Source organism: Lutra lutra, chromosome 1 (assembly GCF_902655055.1).
Source record: "Lutra lutra chromosome 1, mLutLut1.2, whole genome shotgun sequence".
Classification (NCBI taxonomy): Eukaryota; Metazoa; Chordata; class Mammalia; order Carnivora; family Mustelidae; genus Lutra; species Lutra lutra.
Window position 1 is genome coordinate 46,819,086 of NC_062278.1, and position 26,583 is coordinate 46,845,668.

Here is a 26,583-nt window from a genome sequence, read left to right on the forward strand (position 1 = left end):
TGTCCTGGGAGGAGAGGAGACCTCCTCCCCTCTGGATACTCACAGATTGATCCTGATCCGGCCCTACTGTGAGGATGGTGTGGTCTTTGAACTGCAATCTCACTGTGCTGTCCAACCTTGGCAACTGTCCACCTAGAAGACCCAGAGGAGGAAAGCCAGTCTTCACTAGAAAACCCAGGCTCAAATTTGTGTGCAGTGAATCCAAATGTGGGGTGCCCTCCAATTCTAGTATTGGCTTACCCCATATTTATGATACTGAAGTACAGTTTACAACCTTACGGAGCTCATTCTTACAGATCTAAACCAGGCCACAGAAGCAGAGTAGCTGTACCTTCTGCACCCAACACTGGCTTCCCCAAGTTCCAGCCTCCGTCTGCTGCTTGCTCTGTGCGTCAAACCCAGCAGTACAACAACTGAGTCCATACCACACCACCTCACCAAGGACTAGTTGTGTAATCCTAGAAACTTACCCCATCCATGGAGGTCAAGCATTGTGTTATGAAAGCCACCTAATTAAGCTCACAGAAAAAAAGTCCTTTCCAAGTTGGATTTAACTTCATACAAAAGTTACCCACTAAAAAGAGACCAGACTTACGGGGTCATCTGGTTGAAGAAGGAGTCTTGAGGGAACATAGCGTTACAGACTCTAACGGCTAAGACAAGGAAGAGTTCTGGTAAGATATTCTGTGCTATAAGCTGATGCTCAGAAAACTGTTTTACTAAAGATTAAAATACATACATTGGTAAAAATCTATTTTGAACAGGTGCAAAAACAAATTCTAAACTTCCCCAAAAGAAGAAATTATAAAGTGGAATCAATTATTATAAAATTATAAAGTGGAATCAATGTTAAAGGTGACCTTACAGATTGTCTTATTTTAGTGGGTCTCAACCATGAGAAAGGAAGCTTTTATAAACCTTAGTAAAAATAATTGTCTCAACTCTACAGAGAAGGAGAAAAGCAGCAGGAGAGCTGGCCTGGCACTCACAACCCTGTCTCAGTGTTCTGCTGAACACAGACCATTCCACAGAACACCAACATTTAACAAGGCTACTCTGAAAGGGCGAGGCAGAAGCAAGACCAGTCCAACATCATGTCAGAACTCAAGTGAAAGCAAGAATACTGTCCAAACCTCAAAAATGACCCAATGCCCCTGTCCCGCTGATCTTCTCCCTTACTGCCACCTCAGCCTCATTTCATCCCTCCTGCCTACACAAGACCCAGATTCCTTATTTTCTGACGGCATCCATCCCAGAACAAAGCCCTGCTTTCTCAACCCTCCTGAAAAATCACCTAACTCAAGCTATAAATATAAATCCCTCCAAAAATCTTATACTGAGATGCCCCACAATTCCCAGCAGTGTGTGGTCTTCCCTGTTGTAACAAGTCCTAAATTCATCTGACCCATTGCAGGAGTGTTGTACTGATGGCCTGCTATCACCACCTATCCAGAAGGGTTAGGTCATTTGGAGCCTAAACTGGTCACAAAATAGTCACTTGGAACTCTGGGAATGTTAGTGACAACCTTGGGCATTCTTACATTTCACCCATCCTTGAGATAATCTTGCTGGAATTATTTTAGTGTTAAAGTTCTTAAAGCTTCCTGAAGATGGTGAATACCAGAGTGCCCATAAATACACATATTTCTCACCCACAATCACAGGACTCTTTCTCCCCATCATGCTGGGACGCAGGTTCTTTACAAAAAGACTTGTGAGATGCACGATCCCTAAAGCAACAGCACATCTCATCCAAACATAACATGCTAAAGATAGATCTAGGTCCACCTTAATTCTAAAATGCTAATCACTTTCCACCTGTCCAAAGAGGAGCCCATCCAGGAAAGCCTTGAAATACGCACCTGGTGTTGAAAGCTCCGCTGGGTCTCCCATATGGTAAGGGGGGAGTCTGTTCATAACAAAATCCTTCTTCATGTCAGCTGAAAGCAGCTCTTTGGTGCCCTCCAGCCGGTCGGCAAGGGTCCTCAGAAAGCCACTTAACCTTCTCCTCGCAACAGCCATGGCGTCCACCTGCTGGAAGGAGAAGTGAGTCCTGGCCTGAACTCCGGCAGGGCTTCCCGCGCATGTCCTGGTCTCCAGGGCAGCCCGTGGAGCATCACCAGCCGGCATGGCCAGTGGGGCTCCTACGCAGGTCTCACGCCTTGGACTGAAGCTACTGCTCTCCCTGTCACGGGACTCAGGTTCAGCATCTCCCTCAGCCAGCGTTCCCACCCTGCCCTCTAGGGCCCCCGCACAGTCTACACAACAGTCTCAGCCCTTCAGCTCCCACATAACGTGCAGCGCTGCGGTCTCTGCAAACCACGCATCGATGCAGGCAGCGCAGGAGGAGATGAGTTTGACTCCAGTGGGAAGAAGGATCCTGGAGTCCAGAGGAGGCAGGCCACAGCTTCTGCTGGCCCGGGCTGCCACTGCCCACCCCCAACCCAAGTCTTTACTCCTTACCAGGAGCAGCTGCCGGGGTATGCCAGCCCGGAACTCCAGATCTTCCTTGGCAGTGTCGAATACAAGCCCTGAAATGGTGTCCAAAAGGAAATCTCCCCACGAACTGCAACATGCACCCAGAAAGAAAACTGTGAACACCCATGGAATCTACATAAAACACTGATTACTAGTAAATCCCAAAGCTACAAACTACATTCTGACTCCCCAGGCACAGTGAGTTCCATTAATTGGACATTACTCAGCACAAAAAAACTTGAAGGCCTTCATCAATCACACTGCTTCTCCCCATCCCCTTTCCCAGACACTCATGTGGAAAGTTAGAAGGTGGGAAGCTAGGCTTTAATTCACGACTTCTCTTAAAAGATACCACATAACCTATACAGGTGTAAGTAGGAAGTTCAAGGGCCCAATTTATTTTTAATGTTTTCAGTTGTAACACAAAAATGTCTATGAGAGGAGCTCTGTAGGAAATTTTTAACAATCACAGGACCTAAAAAATAGTTTATGTTAAAAAAATTCCAAAAGAAATAGGTTTAGGGTAACAGCAAAATCCCTGGACTGTTATACATTATCTGAACTGTTAGACATTACATTTTCCTTTTTCCCTTATAAAAGAGGGGCACTCTTCCTCAGTGAAATATCCAACATCAATTAATTTCAAAACAGTCAATATGCAACTTGTTAACCCTAGCAGGGCTAGAAGGGTAGAATCCAGTGGCCAAAAATAACATCTAGGGATGAGAATCAGTGTTCAATTACCTGAATTTGTCTGGGCCATTTACAGTTGGAGCACTCCTAAATGTGTGCCACTGTAGAAACACTCTGTGGGGTTGCTCTCTTTAAATATTTCTAGCTGTTTAAAATCTTCCCTCAGTATCACCAGATTTCAAATTGCTGGCTATGTGCAAAAATGGGAATTCACAGTATGACTTTTGCTTCTCACTCAGTAAGCAAAATCAACACTTTTATGCTTCCTTCCAAAAAAGTGTCAGAAGACAAAAGTCACATCAGTGACACTTTCCCTAAGATGTCTACCATTTGGTGTCCTCACACTTTGCAACTTAATGTTACACCCAGCCTCACATCTGACTGAATGAACCGCCTCCTGGAGATCTTTTACCAGCACAAAAAGAAGCTCTTCTTTTGCAGGGTCATAGGTGAAATTGTGTGGCAGTTGCTCATGAAGAGAGGTCATTGCAGTTAAACTGAGCTCTGTGCTCTTGTTAGAGTCAGAATGGATCTTGGGCCAAAATTTGAGATTAATATCTCTTGAGGGGTTCACTTTGGCAAAACAGTCAAATTAACCTGCTGCTGTCCCAGATCCCAGACACTCCCAGCAACTGACCCTTGAGAGGGTTTAGGGAAAGGCCCCAATCCTCACCGTGCCAGTGCTGTCAGGGGTACCAGGCCCACGGCACAGGGACATCTCTGGGGAGCAATGGTTCTTGAGTTCCAGTTTGTCCCATTCTAGCTCCAGCACCGCTGATAAAGGCACAGGTAAGCGTCTGACCTGAGACTCCTCAATTACGGTGCCTGTCCACCTCCCCTGCTGACCAGAGAAGGCACGTGTGGGACCCAGGGGCAGCCCACCAGATCTTTGCTCTTGGGATTGGAAAATAGTTTAGCAGAAGTAGAAGCTATTAGATTCAGGGAGATAAAGGGAGGTCAGATAAGCAACTGATGACGGCTTATGGATGAGTCAATGGTATGAGTAAATAGGAGATGAGGAAGGAAAACAAGTGCACAAAAAGCCACTGACTAGAAAACTAGTTGGAGGCATTAAGTGAATGCAAAAGACAGAGAATCCCAGAATGGGGGAGTAGCTTAGTCACATTAACGGTAGGACACCAGAAGCTACACAGACACCCACAGGGCCAAACTGGCTGCCAAGGCCCAGAGCTGCTTGACACCCACTATGAACTTCTGGTTCCAGCCTCCCTGGGGCTGGCCCTTCTCCAGTTCTTACGACCCCACTCCCCCAATTTTTCCTGCTCTTCTTGAGCCTGCCGCGATGACCTTCTGTTCCTGGCTATGCAAGGTGACAGTGAGAAGAGCATTTTTCATAAAGGAAGCATAACACAAGCTTTGGCCTACTTGTGTGCAGCGACTACACTAACTATAGGCCAGGCTCCAGCTAGTTGCTTTGGTCAGCCTCTTAAACACAAGGGTTCATGTCACCCAGAAAAGCCAGATGAGGAAGAAGTCATGCTTACTTGTTTTGCAAGTTATGGCTCTGAAGGTAGGAGGGGACCTGCTGTCCACTGGGACTGGGATGCCTCTCCTACCCTGACCATCTGACCCACCTCTGCTTTCTCATCCTTTAAGACTCACTCAGCCTGGGTGTCATTTCTGAAGCCTTCCCTGTGCTCCTCAGGAGTCTCCTCTGCACACCCATGATGGAATTATCCCACTGCTAACTATTTCCCAGTCCGTCTCCCCTCCCACCACCACTTCCAGAGAGTAAGTTCTTTCCAAGTGCCTTCATTCCCAGGCCGCATTCCCAGCAACTGCACAGGGTCTGGTGCTTGCACGCTGCAGGGCGGCGACGACTGGTAGGTGCTAGGAAGGTGGCTGCTGGCAGGAAACTGCTCACAGGGAGGCTGCCGCTGCCCAGGTCCTGTGAGGCAGCACTCACCAAAATGGAACACGGTTTTAATTAGAACTGTGTTCAGCACATGTGCTTTTAGGTCTCACTGTTCCAGACTTCCTTTCCTACTCAATTTCATGAACTTTATAGAAAGTGGAACCCTTAAAAGAGATCTGGAGGTTTCAGTGGATACAGAGTTTCTGTGTGGGGTGATGAAAATGTTTTGGAAACAGTGGTGATGGTTGCACAACAGTGTGAATATAATTAATGTCACCAAATTGTACAGTTAAAAATGGTTAAAGTGGCATATTCTATGTTATAAATATTTAACTGTAATAAGAAAATGTTAGAGAGGCCACAAGCCCAGCCTGGCTTCACTAACACAGCACCGCAGCTGTGGTTCTTTCTTCCCGAACTCTGGGAGCCTCAAGGGGCAACTCCCAATGTTCTATACGATTAGGCTCAGGATGTTCCCAGGAGGAACCCCAGATAGACCCGCAGCATGGGCAGGACTCTATAAAGGAAATGGAAGTTAGCAAGGGAGCCTGAAAGAAACCTCTGAGGTTGGAAAAAACAGGACAGCAGTGGCCAACCCCCTCATTCCCTTCTGCATGTGGCTGCCATGGGCCACAACTTGAGCTTCCCTGGGATGGATGGCTGGGAGGAGAGTGTTTACTTGTTCTGGTAGGTGCTGATGGTCACGTGAGTGGAGTGGGCCAGCCCTGGAGGAGTGTCCGCTTGATGAATGGTCCCTCTGGGAAAGTACAGGAAATCACCTGGCTGAAGGAAATTAAAATAAATAAATAAATAAATAAATAATGAGAGAAGGGAGTTAATAAGGAGGGTGTCTTTTCAATCCTCCATGTCTTAAAGAGACAAAAATAGGCTCTGGGTTTCAGTCTTCCATTCTAGAAACCTACTTTGTGATTCCTGAGGTGGTCTGTGTGCTGGGCTCCTGGGGTCCCACTAGTCTAGCTTCACCATGCCTGTGAGCCCGTCATTGTGAACCCCAAACCTGGAGAGGGTTTCAGTACCCACTTTCTTTACTCACAAGCTAAGAGCAGGTACACTGAAACTGTCCTGTCCCAATCCAGGGATCAAGCAGGTGACACCCTGGGAAGCCTGTACCCTCCCCTGTCTACCCTTCAAGTGGTGGAGTGAAGAGTAGGAGCCTTACAGTCAAACAGACATTGCCACTTACAGGCTAGTGACCCCAGGAAATTATTGAACCCCTCTAAGCCTCAGCTCCTCCACCTGTAAAACAGAGGCACTGGCCCAACAATCACAGACTTATTTTCAGGATTAAAGGAGATGCCATCTCCAGAGTTCCTGGAGCCATGACGGCAGGAGGTTGTACTGTAATTACTCTTCTACCTGCCACCCCCCCGCCCCCACCAGCAAGTTGGTGAGCTCTTCTAGGCAGGGTCAAGGTCCTTTATGTATTCCCCAGAGCCTAAGCCACCAAAGCATCAGGTATACAACAGAGGCTCAATGAATGTTTAACCCTTCACTTGAACCTAAAAACTAGATGTGAAGGAAGATTAGTCACTCTCTTGGGCAGGTGAACCTCTTCTCCTCTGTCCCAGATCTCGCCCAAGCCAGGGGACAGAAGTATCCTTCCTAAATCACTCCAGAGGCTACACCCTCCCTAATCCCACCTGGATAAAAAAAAAACAAAAACCCAAAAACTGCCACCACAGGAAGCAGTCAGCTCACTGGTGAAGAGCATGGGCCCTGCAGAGGCAGCTCAAGAAATAGCAGATTTAAACAAAACAAAACTTTTCTTAATGTTAAGATTTTCCTTAAAGCAAGAAACAATATACAATTAAACATATTCGTGAGCGCTATCTTGGTGGTTCATGCACCCTGAATGACACCAAGATGACAGGGAAATTACTCCTTCAAGCAAATGCTTTACTCACAATTATACCTATCACTCACTCACTGTCTCTGCGTCACCCCTCTGAATGGGACCTTCATTTGTGCATTTATTCATGCCACAAACATCTGACTAACCAATCTCGATCCTCTTCCCTTGCCAGGCACCATGCTAGGCACTGGGGATAGAGTGGTAAACAAAACAAGGCCTGCCCTTTGGTAGTTCATTCAAGACAAAGAGCAAACATTTGAGGAGAAAGAAGAGTCAACGGATACCATAAAAACATTCTAGTGGAGCAAGGCAGATAAAGCAGTAAATGAATAAGGTCCGCTGGTGGTAAATGCAGTGAAAATGAAAGAAGCAGGAAGGAGAGGAATGAAGCATATGGGAGTGGGGGGGCAGGGTGTGCCTGGGGTAATGGGTGCCATTTTTATTCAGGATGGGCACTGAAACCTCACTCTGCTACAATGACATTTCAATTGAGACTTTAGGAAATGAGCAAGCCAGCATGGGACTACCTGGGCAGAAAAGATTCCAGGGAGAGGGAAGAGCAGCATAAAGGTCCTGAGGTTGAAAATGTGCTTGGCACCTTTGAAAAGCATTGGTCAACGTGGTAGGAGAGTAGTGAGGGTGGAAATGATGGGGGATGAAGTGAGAAGGCAGCAGAGGGGGCCAGATGACGGGGCATTCTGGGCTGTTTTAAGGATTTCGGCTTTTATTCTAGATTTAAAAGAAAAGGCAAAGGGTTCAATGGCTCTCAAAAGGAGGTCTGGGCAAAGGGTTCAATGGAACTCGAAAGGATCATATGGTTGCTACGTCAGAAAAGTCTGCAGTGGGGATACCAAATAGGAGGCTTTTGTATAGAGCCACATCCAAGGATTTTATCCTGAACAAGCAGGAAAATGGAGAGCCAGTTACAGGAAAGGAGGCTAGGGAGAGGGGGGGAAATGGGAGTTTACTTTGCAGAATATTAAATTGGCAATATCTTTTACCTTTTTAGTGAAGATATTAAGTAGGTAGCTGGATATAAGTCTAGAGTTTAGATACGTAGGCTAGAGACAGAACATAGCACAGAAAATATGACAGTCTAGAGGGAATTTAAAACCATGGGAGTAGGTATGGATTGAGGAAAGAGGTCCAGGAAATAAGCCCTGGCACCCTAACTTTCAGAGACGCAAAGACTGAGGGCAAAAGAGCAAAGGAGAATGAAGAACAGCCAGTAGGTGGGCAAGAGAAGAGAGGGTGGCATCCCGGAAGCCCAGTGACGAAGGCAGGAATGACCCACTGTGTCCAGCAAGGCTGACAGGGAGCTGCTGGATGCAGACTCAGAGGTAAGGACTATACTGGTCTTGACAACATGGAGGCCCCCAGTAACCTTGGGGAGAATGGTTCTGGAGGAATGGAGGAAAGTGGGAGGAGTGCCTGGTGGGAGGAGTGCCCAAGAGCAGGAAAGAAGACCAGGAATGGTGACAGGGTCCCTACTGTCTACGTCCTAACCCCGGGCACCTATGAATATTTAGGGCACATGGACAGGCCAATGAAGGCTGCTGGCAGGGAAATTATTCCAGATTATCCAGACAGGTACTTAAAAGTGGAAGAGGGTACGGCAAGAGAGAACCAGAGATGGCAGTGGGAGAAAGGCAAGGCTCTGCGTTGCTGGCTTTGCAGATGGAGGAGGGGCCATGAGCCAAGAAATGCAGGCGGCCTCTGGAAGCTGGAAAAAGCATGGAAATGAATTTTCCCCTAGAGGCCCTGGAAGGAATCAGTCCTGCCAACACATGATTTCAGCCAAGTGAAACCAAATCCCTTTTGTACTGCTGAATTGCACAACTGTAAGTTAATAAATCTGTGTTGTTTTAAGCCACTGAATTTGTGAGAATTTGTGGGAATTTGATAAGTAGCAATAAATATGTTGACATAGAGCCATCTCTTCCAAGGAGTTTCATTACAAAGAGGCACTGAAACATATTTTTTAATTCTTACAACCTACAAGGTAACTATTATGATCTCCTTTTCAAAAAAGGAGAAACTGAGACTGAGATAAATAAGATGCCCAAGAATGCACAGCTCTTAAGTAACAGCAGCTGAATTCAAACCTAGGTGTGTCAGATCCCAAACCAGAGTGGTGTTTCCATTGTAGGAGGAGGTCTTCATTTTGAGACCCTGGGTTTGGTGACCCTCATTGTGGCCTTCATGCCCTCCCCACCCAGAGTGACTCAGCTTCTCTGTTTCATACACTGGGCATTTACACAAGATTTCATTTGAAGAGCATCACTGATTTAAACCCCACATGTATACAGACATGCAACTTGAATAAAAACCCATGGTACACAATGCTTGTTTCTCCTCCCAGGAGACTCAGGGCTGCTCTTAATGAACTGAGACAGGATGGGTGTGATTAACGGGCATCACCACACCTCCTCCCAGTCTCCCAGAACTGCCTCCCAGAACCCACACCATCTATACCTGAAGACCACTAGGAAGACCAACTTTCTTGGGCATAGCAAGTAGCCAGTCATCAGGCTAGGTAACTCAGTGCTGGCCTCAGACACCATGGACAGCTTAGTCTATGGCCTAAAAATAATCAACCAAGAGCCTATTAGACATGCTTCACCAAGAGAGAGGGTTGGGGAACTCTTTCTCTAAAGGGCTCCGTAGTAAATAGTTGTGGTTCGCAGGTCACGTGATCTCCATGGCAACCAGCCAACCCTGCAGGTGCGATGTGAAGGCAGCCCTAGATGGCAAATAAGAAAGGGATGTGGCTGTGTTCCAGTAAACTTGATTTTCAAAAAAAAGGCAACAGGGCATATATTTGGCCCATGGGCCATAGTTTGCTGACTGCGGACCAAGAACTTAAAAAAAAAAAAAAAAAAGCACCTTTAATTGTATTTATTCAAATCTCCTGTAATATAAACACACATCTACAAAAGGAGATTATTTCTCCCAGTCACAGGCAAACAGGAAAAGCTTTTGAAATCAAGAAAGGGCCATAAAGTATTGAGTAATAACTAATTACAAGTCCAAGACACAAGAAATGCAACAATAATAACTATATGCAAGTCTATCAGGTTGGTAGAATTTTTGGAATGATTTGAGCTGTTTTATCTTAATTCAACAAATAAAGTTGAATTACGAACCTATTCTTATCCCTCTATGATTTTTTTCTCAGAAGTCTCACCTGCTAGGGATAGGCTGTGATCCTAGCCAGGCTAACTGCTCAAAGACAGACTCTCTATAGCAAGAGACCAGCGAACTAGTCACCATGATCAAGCCACCTGGCTTCCTGGAGGAAGATTCCTTAATTATTATATGCAAAAGACTACTACTATTCTTTTGGTGACTATACACAGGGAGAAGGCAAGGGAGTTCAGAGAGTCTACTGTACTATCAGGAGGAAAGTGGGTCATGCTAGAATTTCGCCAACAAAAAAAACTAAGGGTTCCCTGGCTGTGCTCTGCCTAAGTAAGCTATAGCCAGGTCCCGAGGGCTGGCTTAGATTTGGTGAAGCCGCCCAAGGCCAAACCTCCCACTTCTACTCTAGAGAAGTTGGTGGTCAGCCAATTCACAATCCATTCATGTTGAACTTGGATTATATTTGGAGACAGGTTGTTTGGAAAATGAACTTAATATTTCCTCAGTCGTTCTACAGGTACAAACACCAAGTCTCCTTTAGAAGCTGCACGTGCTGGGTGCCTCGGTGGCTCAGTGGGTTAAGCCTCTGCCTTTGACTCAGGTCATGATCTCAGAGTCCTGGGATCGAGTCCCACATCGGGCTCTGCTCTGCAGAGAGCCTGCTTTCTCCTCTCTCTATCCACTGCCTGACTACTTGTGATCTCTCTGTCAAATAAATAAATAAAATCTTTAAAAAAAAAAAACAAAAAAGAAGCTGCATGTGCTAACGAGCGAGAGCCAGCCCGACCCCACACTCTTGCATATATTCTCACAGGGACCACTGAACACACACTAAAACCCAAATTGAAACCTGTGTCAGGAGCAGCAGCCAGGACGGAAGTCCCGTACCTTCAACGTGAACTCGTGGGTCGGCCTCCCAATCTTGTCCTCGGACTCCACGCTGTACTCCCGGGCCAAGGGCACAGTCGGATGGTAGAGACGCCAGTGTTTCTCTCCTTCCAGCTGCAGGATGAAGACCTACAGAGAGCCACAGGGCCCAGGAGTGTCAGTGAGCTTCCTGACAACTCACATGGCAGAGCGGTGCTAGAGGATTAGCCCTCCAAAGGCTCAGATGGATTACAAGTTTCGGATAAAAAATAAAAATGAGAGATTAGTGAGGCATTTCACTCTACACTTAAAAGTTGCCACCGCCAGTTTCCACTTTTAAAAACACGTAATCATGAGCCCCGATACTGGAAGGATATTCATTCTCTTCACTGTAATAAAGCCTCACTGGGTTCTTTATATCCCCCCATCTCCTGCCTTTAAATCTTCCATCAGACAGCTGAAAGCCCATAATCTCTGATGGAAAAGCCAAGCTTCATATATTCCTCAGGGTCTAAAATCCTGAATATCATCTTTGGCAGACAGGAACACTTCAAGTTTTTTATTCTTCATTCAGCCAAAGGTATCTCAAAGTTCTGCTTAAAATATTAACAACAAAACCAAAAACTTTTAGGCAATGTATTGGTATGAAAGTGCTTTCAAAGGGGCGAAAAGGGGCTTTTTACTAATAACTCTGTGTTCATAACCTGTCTTAGCAAAAAAGGAAAGCAACAGACTCCCTAGGCCAAAGAGTTAACTTGTTTGGCAGCCATATGACAGTGAACCAACACTTGTCAAGGGGCCAAACCTTAAGTGAAACCATGACCTTCGTTCAAGCTGCCCCGAGATTTTCACAAATGGAAAAAATTATCTATTTTTGGCAGCTCCAGAAAAAGGACAAATTGAAAGCAGATGTAAGGATTACTTGTGACCTCACTTTACTAAACCCTTACATTGTGAAATTAGAGAAAAAGCCAATCACGCTTTTCTATAGACAGATTCAATAAATACCTGTTCATAGGAGTGTGTAGCTCTTTATATTAGTAAACCTAGGAACCACCTCTCCCCTTTGAGAAGGAGCAGGAAACCAGTTTGGTGGAATTGATCTGACCCAACATCTAGGTGAGGTGAAGATCTCTGGGACCACACAGCAAGAAGGACAGGGAGCTGAACTGAATCCCAACATCTAACTCAGTCACTCGCAGTGACTCCTTCCCTGAGCAGAACAATTTTCTTCCTCTTACCTCCACATCATCATAATGGGGTGGGAGGCCCTGGGATCCTGCAGGGGTTATATATACATTTGAGCCAACCAAGGAGCCAAAGTAGCATTCTAGCTTCTCCTGGATCCTCCAAAGCTCATCCTTAAAAAGAAAGTAAGGAAGAAAGGTGGAAGAAGAGGTGAAAAATATGTCAGAAACAAGAGCAAGAACATGTTCTTATTCACTTAGCAAGTCTTTACAGCACAGCTATCATGTTCCAGATACCTGAGAATTCAGCAGTGAAAGAGCCAATAGCTCTACGCTCAAGAAGCTTCCATCCTGAAGATGGTGGAGGAGTAGGAGATCTAAATTTCATCAGGTCCCAGGAATCATCTAGATAGTTATCAAACCATTCTGAACACCTAAAACTCAATAGGAGATCGAAGAAAAGAATAGCAGCAATTCTAAGAACAGAAAAGCGACCACTTTCTGGAAAGTAGGATGTGCAGAGAAGTGAATCCGAGGCAACATACAGGAAAATAGTCCATGGGGGGAGGGGCCGGCTCCCAGCAAGCGGTAGAGAAGCACAGCAAAAAATCAAAACTTTTAGAAGTCTACTCCACTGAGGGATGTTGCTCTGGTGGCGGCGGGGGGGGGGCCCTCATGGGGACAGTGTGGTCTCAGGACCCTCAGGGTCACAGAAAGACTGGGGGTACCTGAAAGTGGCAGAGCCCCCAGTATTACAGTAGGGAAGCTGGCTGCAGAGACAGAACCGAGGAGTGGGCTCTCACCTCAGGGTTGCCATAAACCATGATTTCTGGCATCGTTGGGCCACTGCTCTTTGAGCAGTGACCCCACAAGTGGCAGATCCGAGGAGACCCCTTCCTTCCCTCTCTGGGAGGAGCAGTGCAGGAGCATGCTGTAGGAATCTGCTGGGTTTGGAGACTCCAAACGGGGTTGTGTGCCAGAGACAGAAACACTTGGTCACAGGCTGGGAGAGCACAGAGTGCAACCGGAGACCAGGGAGACAAGAGTGATTGACTGTTTTTCTCTGCGGGTGCAGTGAGGAGTAGGGCTCTGAACTCTTGGATCCTATGGGCTAGAAATTTGAGGCCACTATCCTCATTCCCGTCCTCTAAAGTTGTATGCAAAGAATTCAGGAAACAAAAGCTACAGAGGCAAACCCACACAGATTACTGAGCCTGGCCCCTGGCAAGGGCGGTGAAGTTCCACCGAGGACAAACACATCTGCGAATCACTGCAACAGGCCCCTCCCCCAGAAGATCAACAAGAACATCCAGCGAAGACCAAGTTCAAGATTAATGAGAACAGCGGAACTCCAGACATAGGGGAACATAGCACATAGAATTCATGGCTTTTCCCCCATGATTCTTTAGTCTTTCAAAGTTAAATTTCTTAAATTTTATTTTTCTCTTACTCTATTTTTGTTAATTTTTCCTCTTTCATATTTTAACCTTTTTAACCTATTTTATCTTATCAATATCATTTTAAAAATCTTTCTTTTCTTTTCTTTTTTTTTTTTTAAAGATTTTATTATTATTTGACAGACAGAGATCACAAGTAGGCAGAGAAGAGAGGAGGAAGCAGGCCCCCTGCTGAGCAGAGAGCCTGATGCGGGGCTCGATCCCAAGACCCTGGGATCATAACCTGAGCCGAAGGCAGAGGCTTTAACCCACTGAGCCACCCAGGCACCCCTTAATTTTCATTTTTATAATAATACTCTGTCCCTCTACTATATTTAACCTTATTTTTTGTATACATGGTAAATTTTACTTTCTTTAAAATTTTGGTATACAGTTTCTTCTAATAGATCAAAATATACCCTAAATCTAATGTATGGGTTTGTTCTAGTCTCCAGGCCAATCACATTCTCTTCTTTCTTTCTTTCTTTTTTTCTTTATTCAACCAACTTCTTGTCTTATCAATTCCTTTTTTAGAATCTTTTTTCATTTTCATGTTTACAGTCATATTCCATTCCTTCATCATGTTTATTTTTGTATACATATGTTTTTCATTCTTTATATGTTTTCTTTCTATATATGTTTTTCTTTCTTTAAAATTTGGGAAGGAAGTTTCTTCTAACAGACCAAAATACACCCAAAATCAAGTGTGTGGCTCTGTTCTAAATCATATAAATACATATATATAAGCATATATATGTATGTGTACATATATATAAGCATATATATGCATGTGTGTGTGTGTATTTTTCTCCTTCTTTCTCCTTTCTTTTCTCCCCAATTTCAGGTCTCTTCTGATTTGCTTAGAGTATATTTTTCTGGGGTCCTTGCTACCCTTTTAGTATTTTTTCTCTCATTCATCTATTCTTATCTGGGTAAAATGACAAAGCAGGAAAACTCACCTCAAAAGCAAAGAACAAGAGGCAGTACTGACGGCTAGGAACCTAATCAATATGGACATTAGTAATATGTTAGAACCAGAGTTCAGAATGACGATTATCAAGATGCTAGCTGGGCTTGAAAAAAGCATAGCAGATACTAGAGAATCCCCTTCCAGAGGGGGGAAGAAAAAAACCCTTTCTGGACAAATAAAAGAACTAAAACCTAACCAAGTTGAAATCTAAAAAACTATTAATGAGGTGCAATAAAAAATGGAGGCTCTTAACTGCTAGGATAAATGAGGCAGAAGAGACAATTAGTGATACAGAAGACCAAATGATGGAGAATAAAGAAGCTGAGAAAAAGAGAGACAAACTACCTGACCATGAGGGGAGAGCTTGAGAGATACGTAATACAATATTAGAATAATTGGGATCCCAGAAGAAGAAGAAAAAGAGAGAGGGGGGCAGAAGATATATTAGAGCAAATTACTGTGCAGAATTTCGCTCATTTGGCTAAGGGAACAAGCATCAAAATCCAGGAGACACACAGAAACCCTCTCAAATTCAATAAAAATAGGTCAACACCTTGTCATCTAATAGTTAAACTCACAAGTCTCAGTGACAAAGAGAAAATCCTGAAAGTAGCACGGAAAAGAAGTCTGTAACACACAATGGTAGAAATATTAGATTGGAAGCAGACCTATCCACAGAGACCTGGCAGGCCAGAAAGGACTGGCATGATACATTCAGAGCACAAAATGAGAAAAATATGCAGCCAAGAATACTATATCCAGCTAGACTATCACTGAAAATAAACGGAGAGATAACAAACTCCCAGGACAAACAAAAACTAAAAGAATTTGCAAATACCAAACCAGTCCTACAGGAAATATTGAAAGGCATCCTCTAAACAAAGAGAGAGCCTAAAAGTAATAGAACAGAAAGGAACAGATACAATATACAGTAATAGTCACCTTATAGATAATACAATGACACTAAATTCATATCTTTTGATAGTTACCTTGAATGTAAATGTGCTAAATGCCTCTAGTCAAAAGACACAGGATATCAAAATGGATTAAAAAAAAAAAACAAGACCCATTGATATGCTGTCTGCAAGAAACTCATTTTAGACCCAAAGACACCTCCAGATTTAAAGTGAGGAGGTGGAAAACAATTTACCATGCTAATGGACACCAAATGAAAGCTGGGGTGGCGAACCTTGTATCAGATAAATTAAATTTTAAGCCAAAGACCACAATAATAGATGAAGAAGGACATTATATCAATCTTAAAAGGTCTATCCAACAAGAAGATCTAACAATTTTAAATATCTATGCCCCTAACATGGGATCAACCAATTATATAAGCCAATTAATAACAAAATCAAAGAAACACATTGACGATAATATGATAATAGTAGGGGACTTTAACAGCTCCCTTACTGAAATGGCCAGATAATCTAAGCAAAAGATCAGCAAGGAAATAAAGGCTTTAAATGACACAATGGACCAGATGGACATCACAGATATATTCAGAACATTCCATCCCAAAGCAACAGAATACATATTCTTCTCTAGTGCCCATGGAACATTCTCCAGAATAGATCATATCCTGAGTCACAAATCAGGTCTCAACTGGTACCAAAAGACTGGGATCATTCTCTGCATATTTTTGGACCACAGTGCTTTGAAACTAGAACTCAACCACATGAAGAAAGCTGGAAAGAACTCAAATACAAGGAGGCTAAAGAGCACCCTACTAAAGAATGAATGGGTCAACCAGGAAATTAAAGAAGAATTGAAAAAATTCACGGAAACAAATGAAAATGAAAACACAACTGTTCAAAATCTGTGGGACACAGCAAAGGTGGTCCTGAGAGGAAAGTATACAGCAATACAAACTTTTCTCAAGAAACAAGAAAGGTCTCAAGTATACAACCTAACACTACACCTAAAGGAGCTAGAGAAAGAACAGCAAAGAAAGCCTAAACCCAGCAGGAGAAGAGAAATAATAAGATCAGAGCAGAAACCAATGAAATAGAAACCAAAAGAACAGTAGAACATATCAATGAAACTAGGAGTTGGTTCTTTGAAAAATCAGTAAGATTGATAAACCCCTGGCCAGATTTACCCAAAAGAAAAAAGAAAGGACCCAAATTAACAAAATCATGAATGAAAGAGGAGAGATCACAACCAACACCAAAGAAATACAAACAATTATTACGACCAACTATACACCAGCAAATGTGACAATCTGAAAGAAATGGATGCATTCCTAGAAGCATATAAACTACCAAAACTGAATCAGGAAGAAATAGAAAACCTGAACAGACCCATAACCAGTAAGGAGATTGAAGGAGTAATCAAAAATCTCCCAACAAGGGGCACCTGGGTGGCTCAGTGGTTTAAGCCTCTGCCTTCAGCTCAGGTTGTGATCTCAGGGTCCTGGGATCGAGCCCCACATCGGGCTCTCTGCTCAGCGGGGAGCCTGCTTCTCCCTCTCTCTCTCTCTGCCTACTTGTGATCTGTCTCTCTCTGTGTCAAAGAAATAAATAAAATCTTAAAAAAAAAAAAAAATCTCCCAACAAGAGCCCAGGGCCAGATGACGTCCCAGGGGAATTCTACCAAACATTTAAAGAAAAATTAATACCTATTCTCCTGAAACTGTTCCAAAAAGTAGAAATGGAAGGAAAACTTCCAAACTCATTTTATGAGGCTTTACCTTGATCCCAAAACCATACAAAGACCCCATCAAAAAGGGGAATTACAGACCAATATCCCTGATGAACACACATGCAAAAATTCTCACCAAAATACTAGCCAATAGTATCCAACAGTACACTAAAAGGATTATTCACCACAACTAAGTGGGATTTATTCCTGGGCTTTAAGGTTGGTTCAATATCTGCAAATCAATGTGATAGAATACATTAATAAAAGAAAGAACAATAACCATATGATCCTCTCAATAGATGCTTAAAAAGCATTTAACAAAGTACAACATCCTTTCTTGACTAAAACTCTTCACAGTGTGGGGATAAAGGGTACATACCTCAATATCATCAAAGGTATGAAAAACCCACAGCAAAAATCATTCTCAATGGGGAAAAACTGAGAGCTTTTTCACTAATTTCAGGAACACGGCAGGGCTGTCCACTATCACCACTGCTATTCAACACAGTACTAGAAGTCCTAGCCTCAGCAATCAGACAACAAAAAGAAATAAAAGGCATCCAAGTCGGCCAAGAAGTCAAACTCTCACTCTTTGAAGATGATATGATACTATATGTGGAAAACCCAAATGACTCCACTCTAAAACTGTTAGAACTCATATAGGAATTCAGTAAAGTTTCAGGATATAAAGTCAATGCACAGAAATCAGCTGCATTTCTATACACCAACAGTAAGACAGAAGAAAGAGAAATTAAGGAGTCAATCCCATTTACAATTGCACCCAAAACTATAAGATACCTAAGAATAAACCTACCCAAAGAGGCAGAGTCTATAATCAGAAAACTATAAAGTGCTCATGAAAGAAACTGAGGAAGACACAAAGAAATGGAAAAACATTCCATGCTCATAGATTGGAAGAAAAAAATATTGTGAAAATGCCTATGCTACCTAAAGCAATCTATGTATTTAATGCAATCCCTATCAAAATACCATCAATTTTTTTCAAAGAAAGACAATAAATAATCCTAAAATTTATATGGAACCAGAAAAGGCCCTGAATAGCCAGAGGAATGTTAAAAAAGAAAGCCAAAGTTGGTGGCATCACAATTCCAGACTTCAAGCTCTATTACAAAGCTGTAATCATCAAGATGGTACGGTACTGGCACAAAAACAGACACACAGATCACTGACATAGAATACAGAGCTCAGAAATGGACCCTCAACTCCATGGTCAACTAATCTTCGACAAATCAGGAAAGAATGTCCAATGGAAAAAAGACAGTCTCTTCAACAAATGGTGTTGGGAAACTTGGACAGACACTGCATAAAAATGAAACGGGACCATTTCCTTACATCACACATGAAAATAGACTCAAAATGGATGAAGGACCTCAATGTGAGACAGGAATCCATCAAAATCCTTGAGGAGAACACAGGCAGCAACCTCTTCGACCTTAGCTGCAGCACCTTCTTTCTAGAAACATCACCAAAGGCAAGAGAAGCAAGGGGAAAAATGAACTACTGAGACTTCATCAAGATCAAAAGCTTTTGCACAGCAAAGGAAAGTCAACAAAACCAAAAGACAACTGACGGAGTGGGAGAAGATTTTTGCAAACGACATATCAGATAAAGGGCTAGTATCCAAAATCTATAAAGAACTTATCAAACCCAACACCCAAAGAACAAATAATCCAGTCAAGAAATGGGCAGAAGACATGAACAGACATTTTTGCAAAGAAGACATCCAGATGGCCAACAGACACATGAAAAAGTGCTCCACATCACTTGGCATCAGGAAAATACAAATCAAAACCACAGTGAGATACCACCTCACACCAGTAGAATGGCTAAAATTAACCAGTCAGGAAATGACAGGTGTTGGTAAGGATGCCGAGAAAGGGGAACCCTCCTACATTGTTGGTGGGGATGCAAGCTGGTGCAGCCACTCTGGAAAACAGTATGGAGGCTCCTCAAAAAGTTGAAAAGAGAGCTACCCTATGAACCAGCAATTGCACTACTGGGTATTTACCCTAAAGATACAAATGTAGTCATCCGAAGGGGCACGTGCGCCTGAATGTTTATAGCAGCAATGTCCACAATAGCCAAACTATGGAAACAACCTAGATGTCCATCAACAGATGAATGGATAAAGAAGAGGTGGTTTATATATACAATGGATTACTATGCAGCCATCAAAAGAAATGAAATCTTGCCATTTGCGACGGCGTGGATGGAACTAGGGGGTATTATGCTTAGCGAAATAAGTCATCAGAGAAAGACAATTATCATATGATCTCCCTGATATGAGGAAGTTGAGAGGCAACGTGGGGAGTTTGGGGGGTAGGAAAAGAATAAAACAAGATGGGATTGTTAGGGAGATAAACCATAAGAGACTCTTAATCTCACAAAACAAACTTAGGGTTGCCAGGGAGAGGGTGGTGGGGTTATGGTCACTGGGGAAAGTATGTGCTATGGTGAGTGCTATGAAGTGTGTTAACCTGGCGATTCACAGACCTGTACCCCTGAGGCTAATAATACATTATATGTTAAAAAAAATTTTTTTTAAAATTTTTAAAAATATATATACATTAGATCTTCTCATGGCCCTGCGTAAAATCCTGCATGAATCCGGATTCCCTGCCTTGCCGATTTCTCGGTTTTCTGTAGTATTCTGCACTAGGGTGGAAGCTTCTTTTATTTTTTTAAATTAACATATAATGTATTATTTGACCTAGGGGTACAGGTCTGTGAATCATCAGTCTTACACAATTTATAGCACTCACCATAGCACATACCCTCTCCAGTGTTCCTCACCCAGCCACCTTGTCCCTACTGCCTACCGCCCTCCAGCAGCCCTCAGTTTGTTTCCTGAGATAAGACTCACTTATGATTTGTCTCCCTCCCTGGTCCCATCTTGTTTCATTTTTCCCTCCATTCCCACCACGAACCCTTGTCCTGCCTATCACACTCCTCATATCAGAGAGATCATATGATAATTCTCTTTCTCTGACTTAGTTTGCTTAGCATAATACCCTCTAGTTTCATTCACGTTGTTGCAAATGGCAAGATTTTGGGGTTTTGATGGCTGCATAGTATTCGTGTGTATGTGTGTGTGTGTGTGTGTGTGTGTACCACATCTTTATCCATTCATCTGTTGATGGACATCTAGGTTGTTTCCATAGTTTGGCTATTGTGGACATTGCTGCTATAAACATTCAGGCGCACGTGCCCCTTCGGATGACTACATTTGTATCTTTAGGGTAAATACCCAGTAGTGCAATTGCTGGTTCATAGGGTAGCTCTCTTTTCAACTTTTTGAGGAGCCTCCATACTGTTTTCCAGAGTGGCTGCACCAGCTTGCATCCCCACCAACAATGTAGGAGGGTTCCCCTTTCTCGGCATCCTTACCAACACCTGTCATTTCCTGACTGGTTAATTTTAGCCATTCTACTGGTGTGAGGTGGTATCTCACTGTGGTTTTGATTTGTATTTTCCTGATGCCAAGTGATGTGGAGCACTTTTTCATGTGTCTGTTGGCCATCTAGATGTCTTCTTTGCAAAAATGTCTGTTCATGTCTTCTGCCCATTTCTTGACTGGATTATTTGTTCTTTGGGTGTTGGGTTTGATAAGTTCTTTATAGATTTTGGATACTAGCCCTTTATCTGATATGTCGTTTGCAAAAATCTTCTCCCACTCCGTCAGTTGTCTTTTGGTTTTGTTGACTTTCCTTTGCTGTGCAAAAGCTTTTGATCTTGATGAAGTCTCAGTAGTTCATTTTTCCCCTTGCTTCTCTTGCCTTTGGTGATGTTTCTAGAAAGGTGCTGCAGCTGAGGTCGAAGAGGTTGCTGCCTGTGTTCTCCTCAAGGATTTTGATGGATTCCTGTCTCACATTGAGGTCCTTCATCCATTTTGAGTCTATTTTCATGTGTGATGTAAGGAAATGGTCCCGTTTCATTTTTATGCAGTGTCTGTCCAAGTTTCCCAACACCATTTGTTGAAGAGACTGTCTTTTTTCCATTGGACATTCTTTCCTGATTTGTCGAAGATTAGTTGACCATGGAGTTGAGAGATAATGTATATTTCTGAAAGCTCACTCTGGCTACTGTGTGGAGAGTGGCTTGGAGAAAATGAAGAGACATCAGTCAGGAAGCTATTAAGGCAGGAGCCCAGGCCAGAGATGAGCAGGTTGGTGGGGGGGAAGAGGAGGTGGAGATGCACCCTGGAAGTAGCACAGAGTGTGAGGGATTATGACGAAGTACGACGGGGTTTGGGAAGGGGAAGGGGATTAAAACCCTTCTAGATTTGGCTGGGTAATTAATTAGTGCCTGCTTCACCTTACTGAAATGGGAAAGACTTGTTAAAGAACAAGAATTTTTTTGCAGGTGGGGAGTGGTGTGGGGGTGTGCAGGGAGAGTTCTATAGTAGTTCCTGAGAGAGAGACTATGAATGCTGATTTTCCCAGCAGATGAGGAGAGGTGGGGAGCAGTCAGGCCAGGCAGGTATTAGCCCCCGTTCTCTGCCAAGCCCTGTTTCTAAGTGCTTTACATACCCTGGTTATATAACCTTCCCAACAACCCTGTCCCGTAAGGGGAGCAATGTCTTAATGTCCGGTTCACAGATGAGGAAACCAAAGCACGAGAACACACAGCTAACATATGATGGAGCCAGAGTTGAAATCCAGGCAGCCTGGCTGGAGCCCTTTAGCCCTGGCCCCATACTGCCTCTTTAGGAATCATCTTAAAGGAAACAAAAGTCACTACGAGGACACTAACGGATATTAAAGACATTCAGTCTCAAGGATAAGAATGTACAGTGCTTGGCATACAAAAGACACTAAAATGTATTTTTAAAAATTTAGGGAGTCAGCCAATGACCACAGCTTGGGAGTCGGTCTTACCATTTGACTGAAAAAGGATCTACAGTATTAAAAGTATCAAGTGGGAAAGAATTAGGTCAGTAGGAAAAGCACTTTGGGAGACACTTTTATAAAGACCACTGGGCTACTGATCCATTTATAGATCAAGGGCTCTACTTAACAGAGGAAGAATAACTTAATGGCTTCTGAGTAGCTCCAAGGAGTTAGGAGAGCCCCCAAAGAGCCTAATTTATACCAGGGAGGGGCCAACAGGATCTGGCTCTGTAATTACACGCATACTATAACTGGAACCATTAGAAAACCAGGGCTACTCCTTCTGATGGCCTGAGAGGCATCTCAGCACCAGATGGGTGACTTTATGGCTCCCCGCTCAAGTATCTGGGCCTATCAGTTGCATAATTTTTCCATTTCTCCTGGACCTTTAGCTTTTGATTCTGCTAAGTATAGCCTAGTAGAAAGAGATATGAAGTCAAACCACCTTAATCCAAGTTGTAGTTACAAACTAAATGACTTTAGCATCTTTATTGTAAAATGAGTACTCCCCCACTAAGACTGATAAAACAACTTAATTGCAAGGCCATATACAAGTGTTATTGCCTCACCAACACTGACTTACTTAGGCACAAACAAGGCTCTTAAAACCTGTCTTCTGGGGCACCTGGGTGGCTCAGTCATTACGTGTCTGCCTTTGGCTCAGGTCATGATCCCAGGGTACTGGGATTGAGCCCCATGTCTGGCTTCCTGCCAAGCAGAGAGCCTCTTCCTCCCTCTCCTGCTCCTCCTGCCTTCTTTGTCAAATAAATGAATAAAATCTTAAAACAAAACACCTGTCTTTTTTTTAAGATTTTTTAAAAAAAATTATTTATTCATGAGACAGAGAGAGAGAGAGAGGCAGAGGGAGAAGCAAGCTTCCTGCAGAGCAGGGAGCCCAATGCAGGACTCGATCCCAGGACCCCAGGATCATGACCTGAGCTAAAGGCAGATACCTAACTGACTGAGCCACCCTGGCAATCAAAATCTGTCTTCTTTAAGTCAGGCTTTCCAACCTTGTCTGGAGATGCCAGTGAGGACCCCAGAACAGTGAAAAGGGAAGGTGGAAGCTTCTCCCCTAGCCAGGTACAACCTTCTCTCTCCACTGACCTACTCATAAAAATCAAAACTGAATGCAACTGCTTGTGGAACCAGAAGCCCATGGGTACACCTAAAGAAAGGCAAAAACAAACATGGCAAAGCCCTGCTACGTAGCAATCAACATCTTTAAAAGTATGGCAGGAAAATGCCTCAGATTTGGAGTCAGAAGTCCTTACTTAGCAGTTATGGAAAAGGTCCATAGCTCTGAACTCCAATGTTTTCATATACAAAATAGAGACCACAGTGAATGCCTCATTTCAAATGTCTGTTAGAAGGTTCCAAAGTGGGGCACTTGCGTGCCTCAGTAGGTTATGCATCTGACTTCAACTTGGGTCATGATCTTGGGCTCCTGGGATTGGGCTCTGTGCTCTATGGGGAGAGTCTACTTCTCCCTCTTCCTCCACCTTTCCCCTGCTCCTGCTCTCTCTCTATCTCAAATAAATAAATAATATAAAAAAAAGACAATTCAAAAGTGAACACATGTGGATTTGGTAAACACACTCAGACCTCTGGCATATGGATTATCCAAAGAAGGTGGGGAACAACTTAGGGCTCTCTGATCACCTCCTTATTCATTCCAGACCAACTAGAGTAAGAATTTGTACACATTCTGAAACTCAACAAATAAGACACTGTCTACTCTAACAGTCTCTCAACCTAGCCAGTGATGAACTGCCTCTAGACTTTTACTATCCTGATATTAATATGCACATTCCTAAACACACACACACACTAAACCTCCTCATAATAAACTATTTAGAACCCAGCATCCACTGTAAGAGGGTGAGCTCCTATAGGTCTCTCAAGTGGTGGAAAGAGAAAATTAGCAGGGTACATCCCGGTCTAGCCAGGGGGCTGACTTTAGACCAAGAAAGCTCATCCTTCCCACTTTCCTAAACCTGGCTAAAGAGCTGAGTCAACAGGGCAAAGAAAATACATTCTTGGCCACCTGGAATCAGAGGAGAAATGTGCAGGACTTAAGAGATGAGAAGGGAAAAGCCCAAGATGATTCTAGAGTAGAGTAATGACAGCCACTAAGGACACCACTCATATGGCAAATGATAACCTTTACTAGTTTGTTACCAAATTACATATAATCAACTTCGTTGACCTTTTATGTTCATAGTTATTGTGTCTAAAACCCACTTTTTTAAAAAAGTGCTGCTTCTATCCAAGGAAAGAGTCAAGGACTAGCTCAGAGAGAAGCACCATGGTATCCATATTTCCTGAATTAAAATCATGACTTGGTCTGGCAAGTTATTTATAAATTATTTTTCAGTGTTTGGGCCAAAAGGTTGGCATTCCAGGAACAATTCAACTTCTTATGACTGCATGAGATGGACTATCTGAGATCAGGACTTGTACTGAACATCTAAGAATACTTATACTTTATCCAGAGCACAAATAGGTTCAAGTTACTCTGGACAAGAGAGGAAAAGGCATTCACTAGATCTGGCCAATGGTCTCTAATAAAGCAACTAAATTCAGTCATAGGAAACAGTACTGATAATGGATGACAAAGTCCCAGGAGCCATCACACAGCCAGAATCCTCACCAGGGAACCTCAAAGACAGCTCTCCTCCTCCTCCCATGCTGCCATTTTGGTTCAGTCATGGGTCATGAAAGGGGATTTCTGAACTGAAAAGAGGCCCTCATTTGTTCTGGGCCACCTGTCATCTAAAGATCTCAAACCTCTACAAAAGCAGATTAGCTAAGATTCTATTTTATGAAGCAGAAACTGAGCAGAGAGAAAGTCAATTATTTCTTGAATGTTAAGCCTGATATAAAATAAATAAAAAATGAGCCAAGACTCCCAGACTTGCAAATCAAAGCTACTTTCCACCTATGATGGCCTCCCTAGGAGTAGTTCCAGGACCCACACCCTCCAAGTTACCTGGAGGCTGTTAATAAGGGTAAAGTCTCATTCTTAAACATGCATCTGGTACTTTATCTGGTCACAGCTCCAAAGCCTCTACTTAGCTCGATGTGAGCAGTAAAGGGAACCAACTTCAAGAAGAAAATGATCACCCTGACACTATCATGTCTTAAATTATAATGACAGGACAAACCAAATAGAAATGTCTACCATACACACCGAAACATAAACCACCCACAGAACATGCTCCTGGGGGTTTAACGTTAATTTATAAACTTGCAATACAGTTTTTGTGGTGTGATGACACCGAATTATGTCCTCCTGACTTGTTGCGTGATTCTAACAGTTTAGCCAAAAGATAACACAAGATCTCCTAATTTGGAATGGATTTAAAGAGCATTCAAACTGGCAGGACGCTAATCATCCCAGGTTCATCCTTGAGCTGATCTGGGGCCAAATGTTAGCACTTTAACACACGAAATGATTCTGTGATGGGGAGAACCTGTTACCTTAAATCTCTGAGGTTGGTGAAACTGAATTGTTGCTCTTTTCTGGTCAAAATCTTTTCTCAGCTGAAGGAAGTGCACTTTGCCATCTTTATTTAAAACCTTCTTCTTCCCGTTGACACAGCGGCAAACATTCACATCTCTTCCATAGTACATACCCCGGCTGCACAGAATCTTCAGATCTGACAGCCTGAACAGAGACTGGTAGTATGTGGCCGCTGCAGGGTCATCTCTCTGAATGAGAAGGGGCTTCTTCTCCCAGAATTCCTTGAAGAAAATCTCTGTCTTGATGGGGGAGATTAAACTTTCAAAGAGATCACTGGGGCTTTCAAAATTCAAAGTGGAGCAGGGTCCACCAGCTGCCTCCATCTTCAACTGCTTACAGGGAACAGATCCCTCTTCCTTCCCCTTCCCTGTGGGCTTTGCTTTCTTCGGCATCATTGCGTCCTCAAGACAAAGCAGTGAGGAAATGGACCTACCAAAGAACAAAGCACACACATGGTTAGGCTAACTAGGAGTGCCAGTGTCTGTGTTAGCAGATCATGCACACACAGTGTGACCATGTGTGACCATGTCACATGTGTGACCATGACACTTCCAGGAGAATTTGGAAGTCAATGCCATCTCCTCTGGGATGTGACAGAGCCTCCAGCCAACACCACAAGTCCCAAGATAGGATTCAGCCTCAACCACTCCGATTACATATTCATCTAAAGGAAAGCATGTTTTTCTTGTACATCAGCACCAAGTCGTGAAATTCGTTGTCTGTTTATTAGGAGGTATAATGATCCCAAATGAATGGTTCTGCTATCTGGGCAGTTCTGGGTCACAGGTTCAGCCAGCAACCGCTGACACGGCAGTCAAAAATCCCAAATTTGGCTTCTGTCAGCACCAGGTCCCAAACCTAATTAGATGTATTCTTGAGTTACAAACACTTGCCTTGAGAACTACTAAGAGGGGCCCACTGCCAAGTGCTCCTCGGCACAGCACCACCCCCAACTGCTGTTCAGGAAGGCGACCAATGTGCCC

General features: G+C 43.4%; 1 protein-coding gene across 2 annotated transcripts in view; it reads right to left on the bottom strand.

The window, feature by feature from the left end:
* Positions 1-26,029, bottom strand: part of RIOX2 (ribosomal oxygenase 2) — a 28,777-nt gene extending 2,748 nt beyond the window's left edge. Inside the window, exons 1-7 of one of the 2 annotated variants that reach the window (XM_047722595.1) lie at positions 25,558-25,995; positions 12,170-12,289; positions 10,950-11,078; positions 5,727-5,830; positions 2,464-2,566; positions 1,863-2,034; positions 44-132 (exon numbers count right to left, since the gene is read on the bottom strand). In XM_047722595.1, the coding sequence (XP_047578551.1) occupies positions 44-132; positions 1,863-2,034; positions 2,464-2,566; positions 5,727-5,830; positions 10,950-11,078; positions 12,170-12,289; positions 25,558-25,995 (1,155 nt within the window). Of the gene's footprint in view, positions 1-43; positions 133-1,862; positions 2,035-2,463; positions 2,567-5,726; positions 5,831-10,949; positions 11,079-12,169; positions 12,290-25,557 lie in introns of both variants that reach the window. The other variant, XM_047722587.1, reaches the window with a different exon arrangement.
* Between the last annotated feature and the right edge of the window lie 554 nt (positions 26,030-26,583).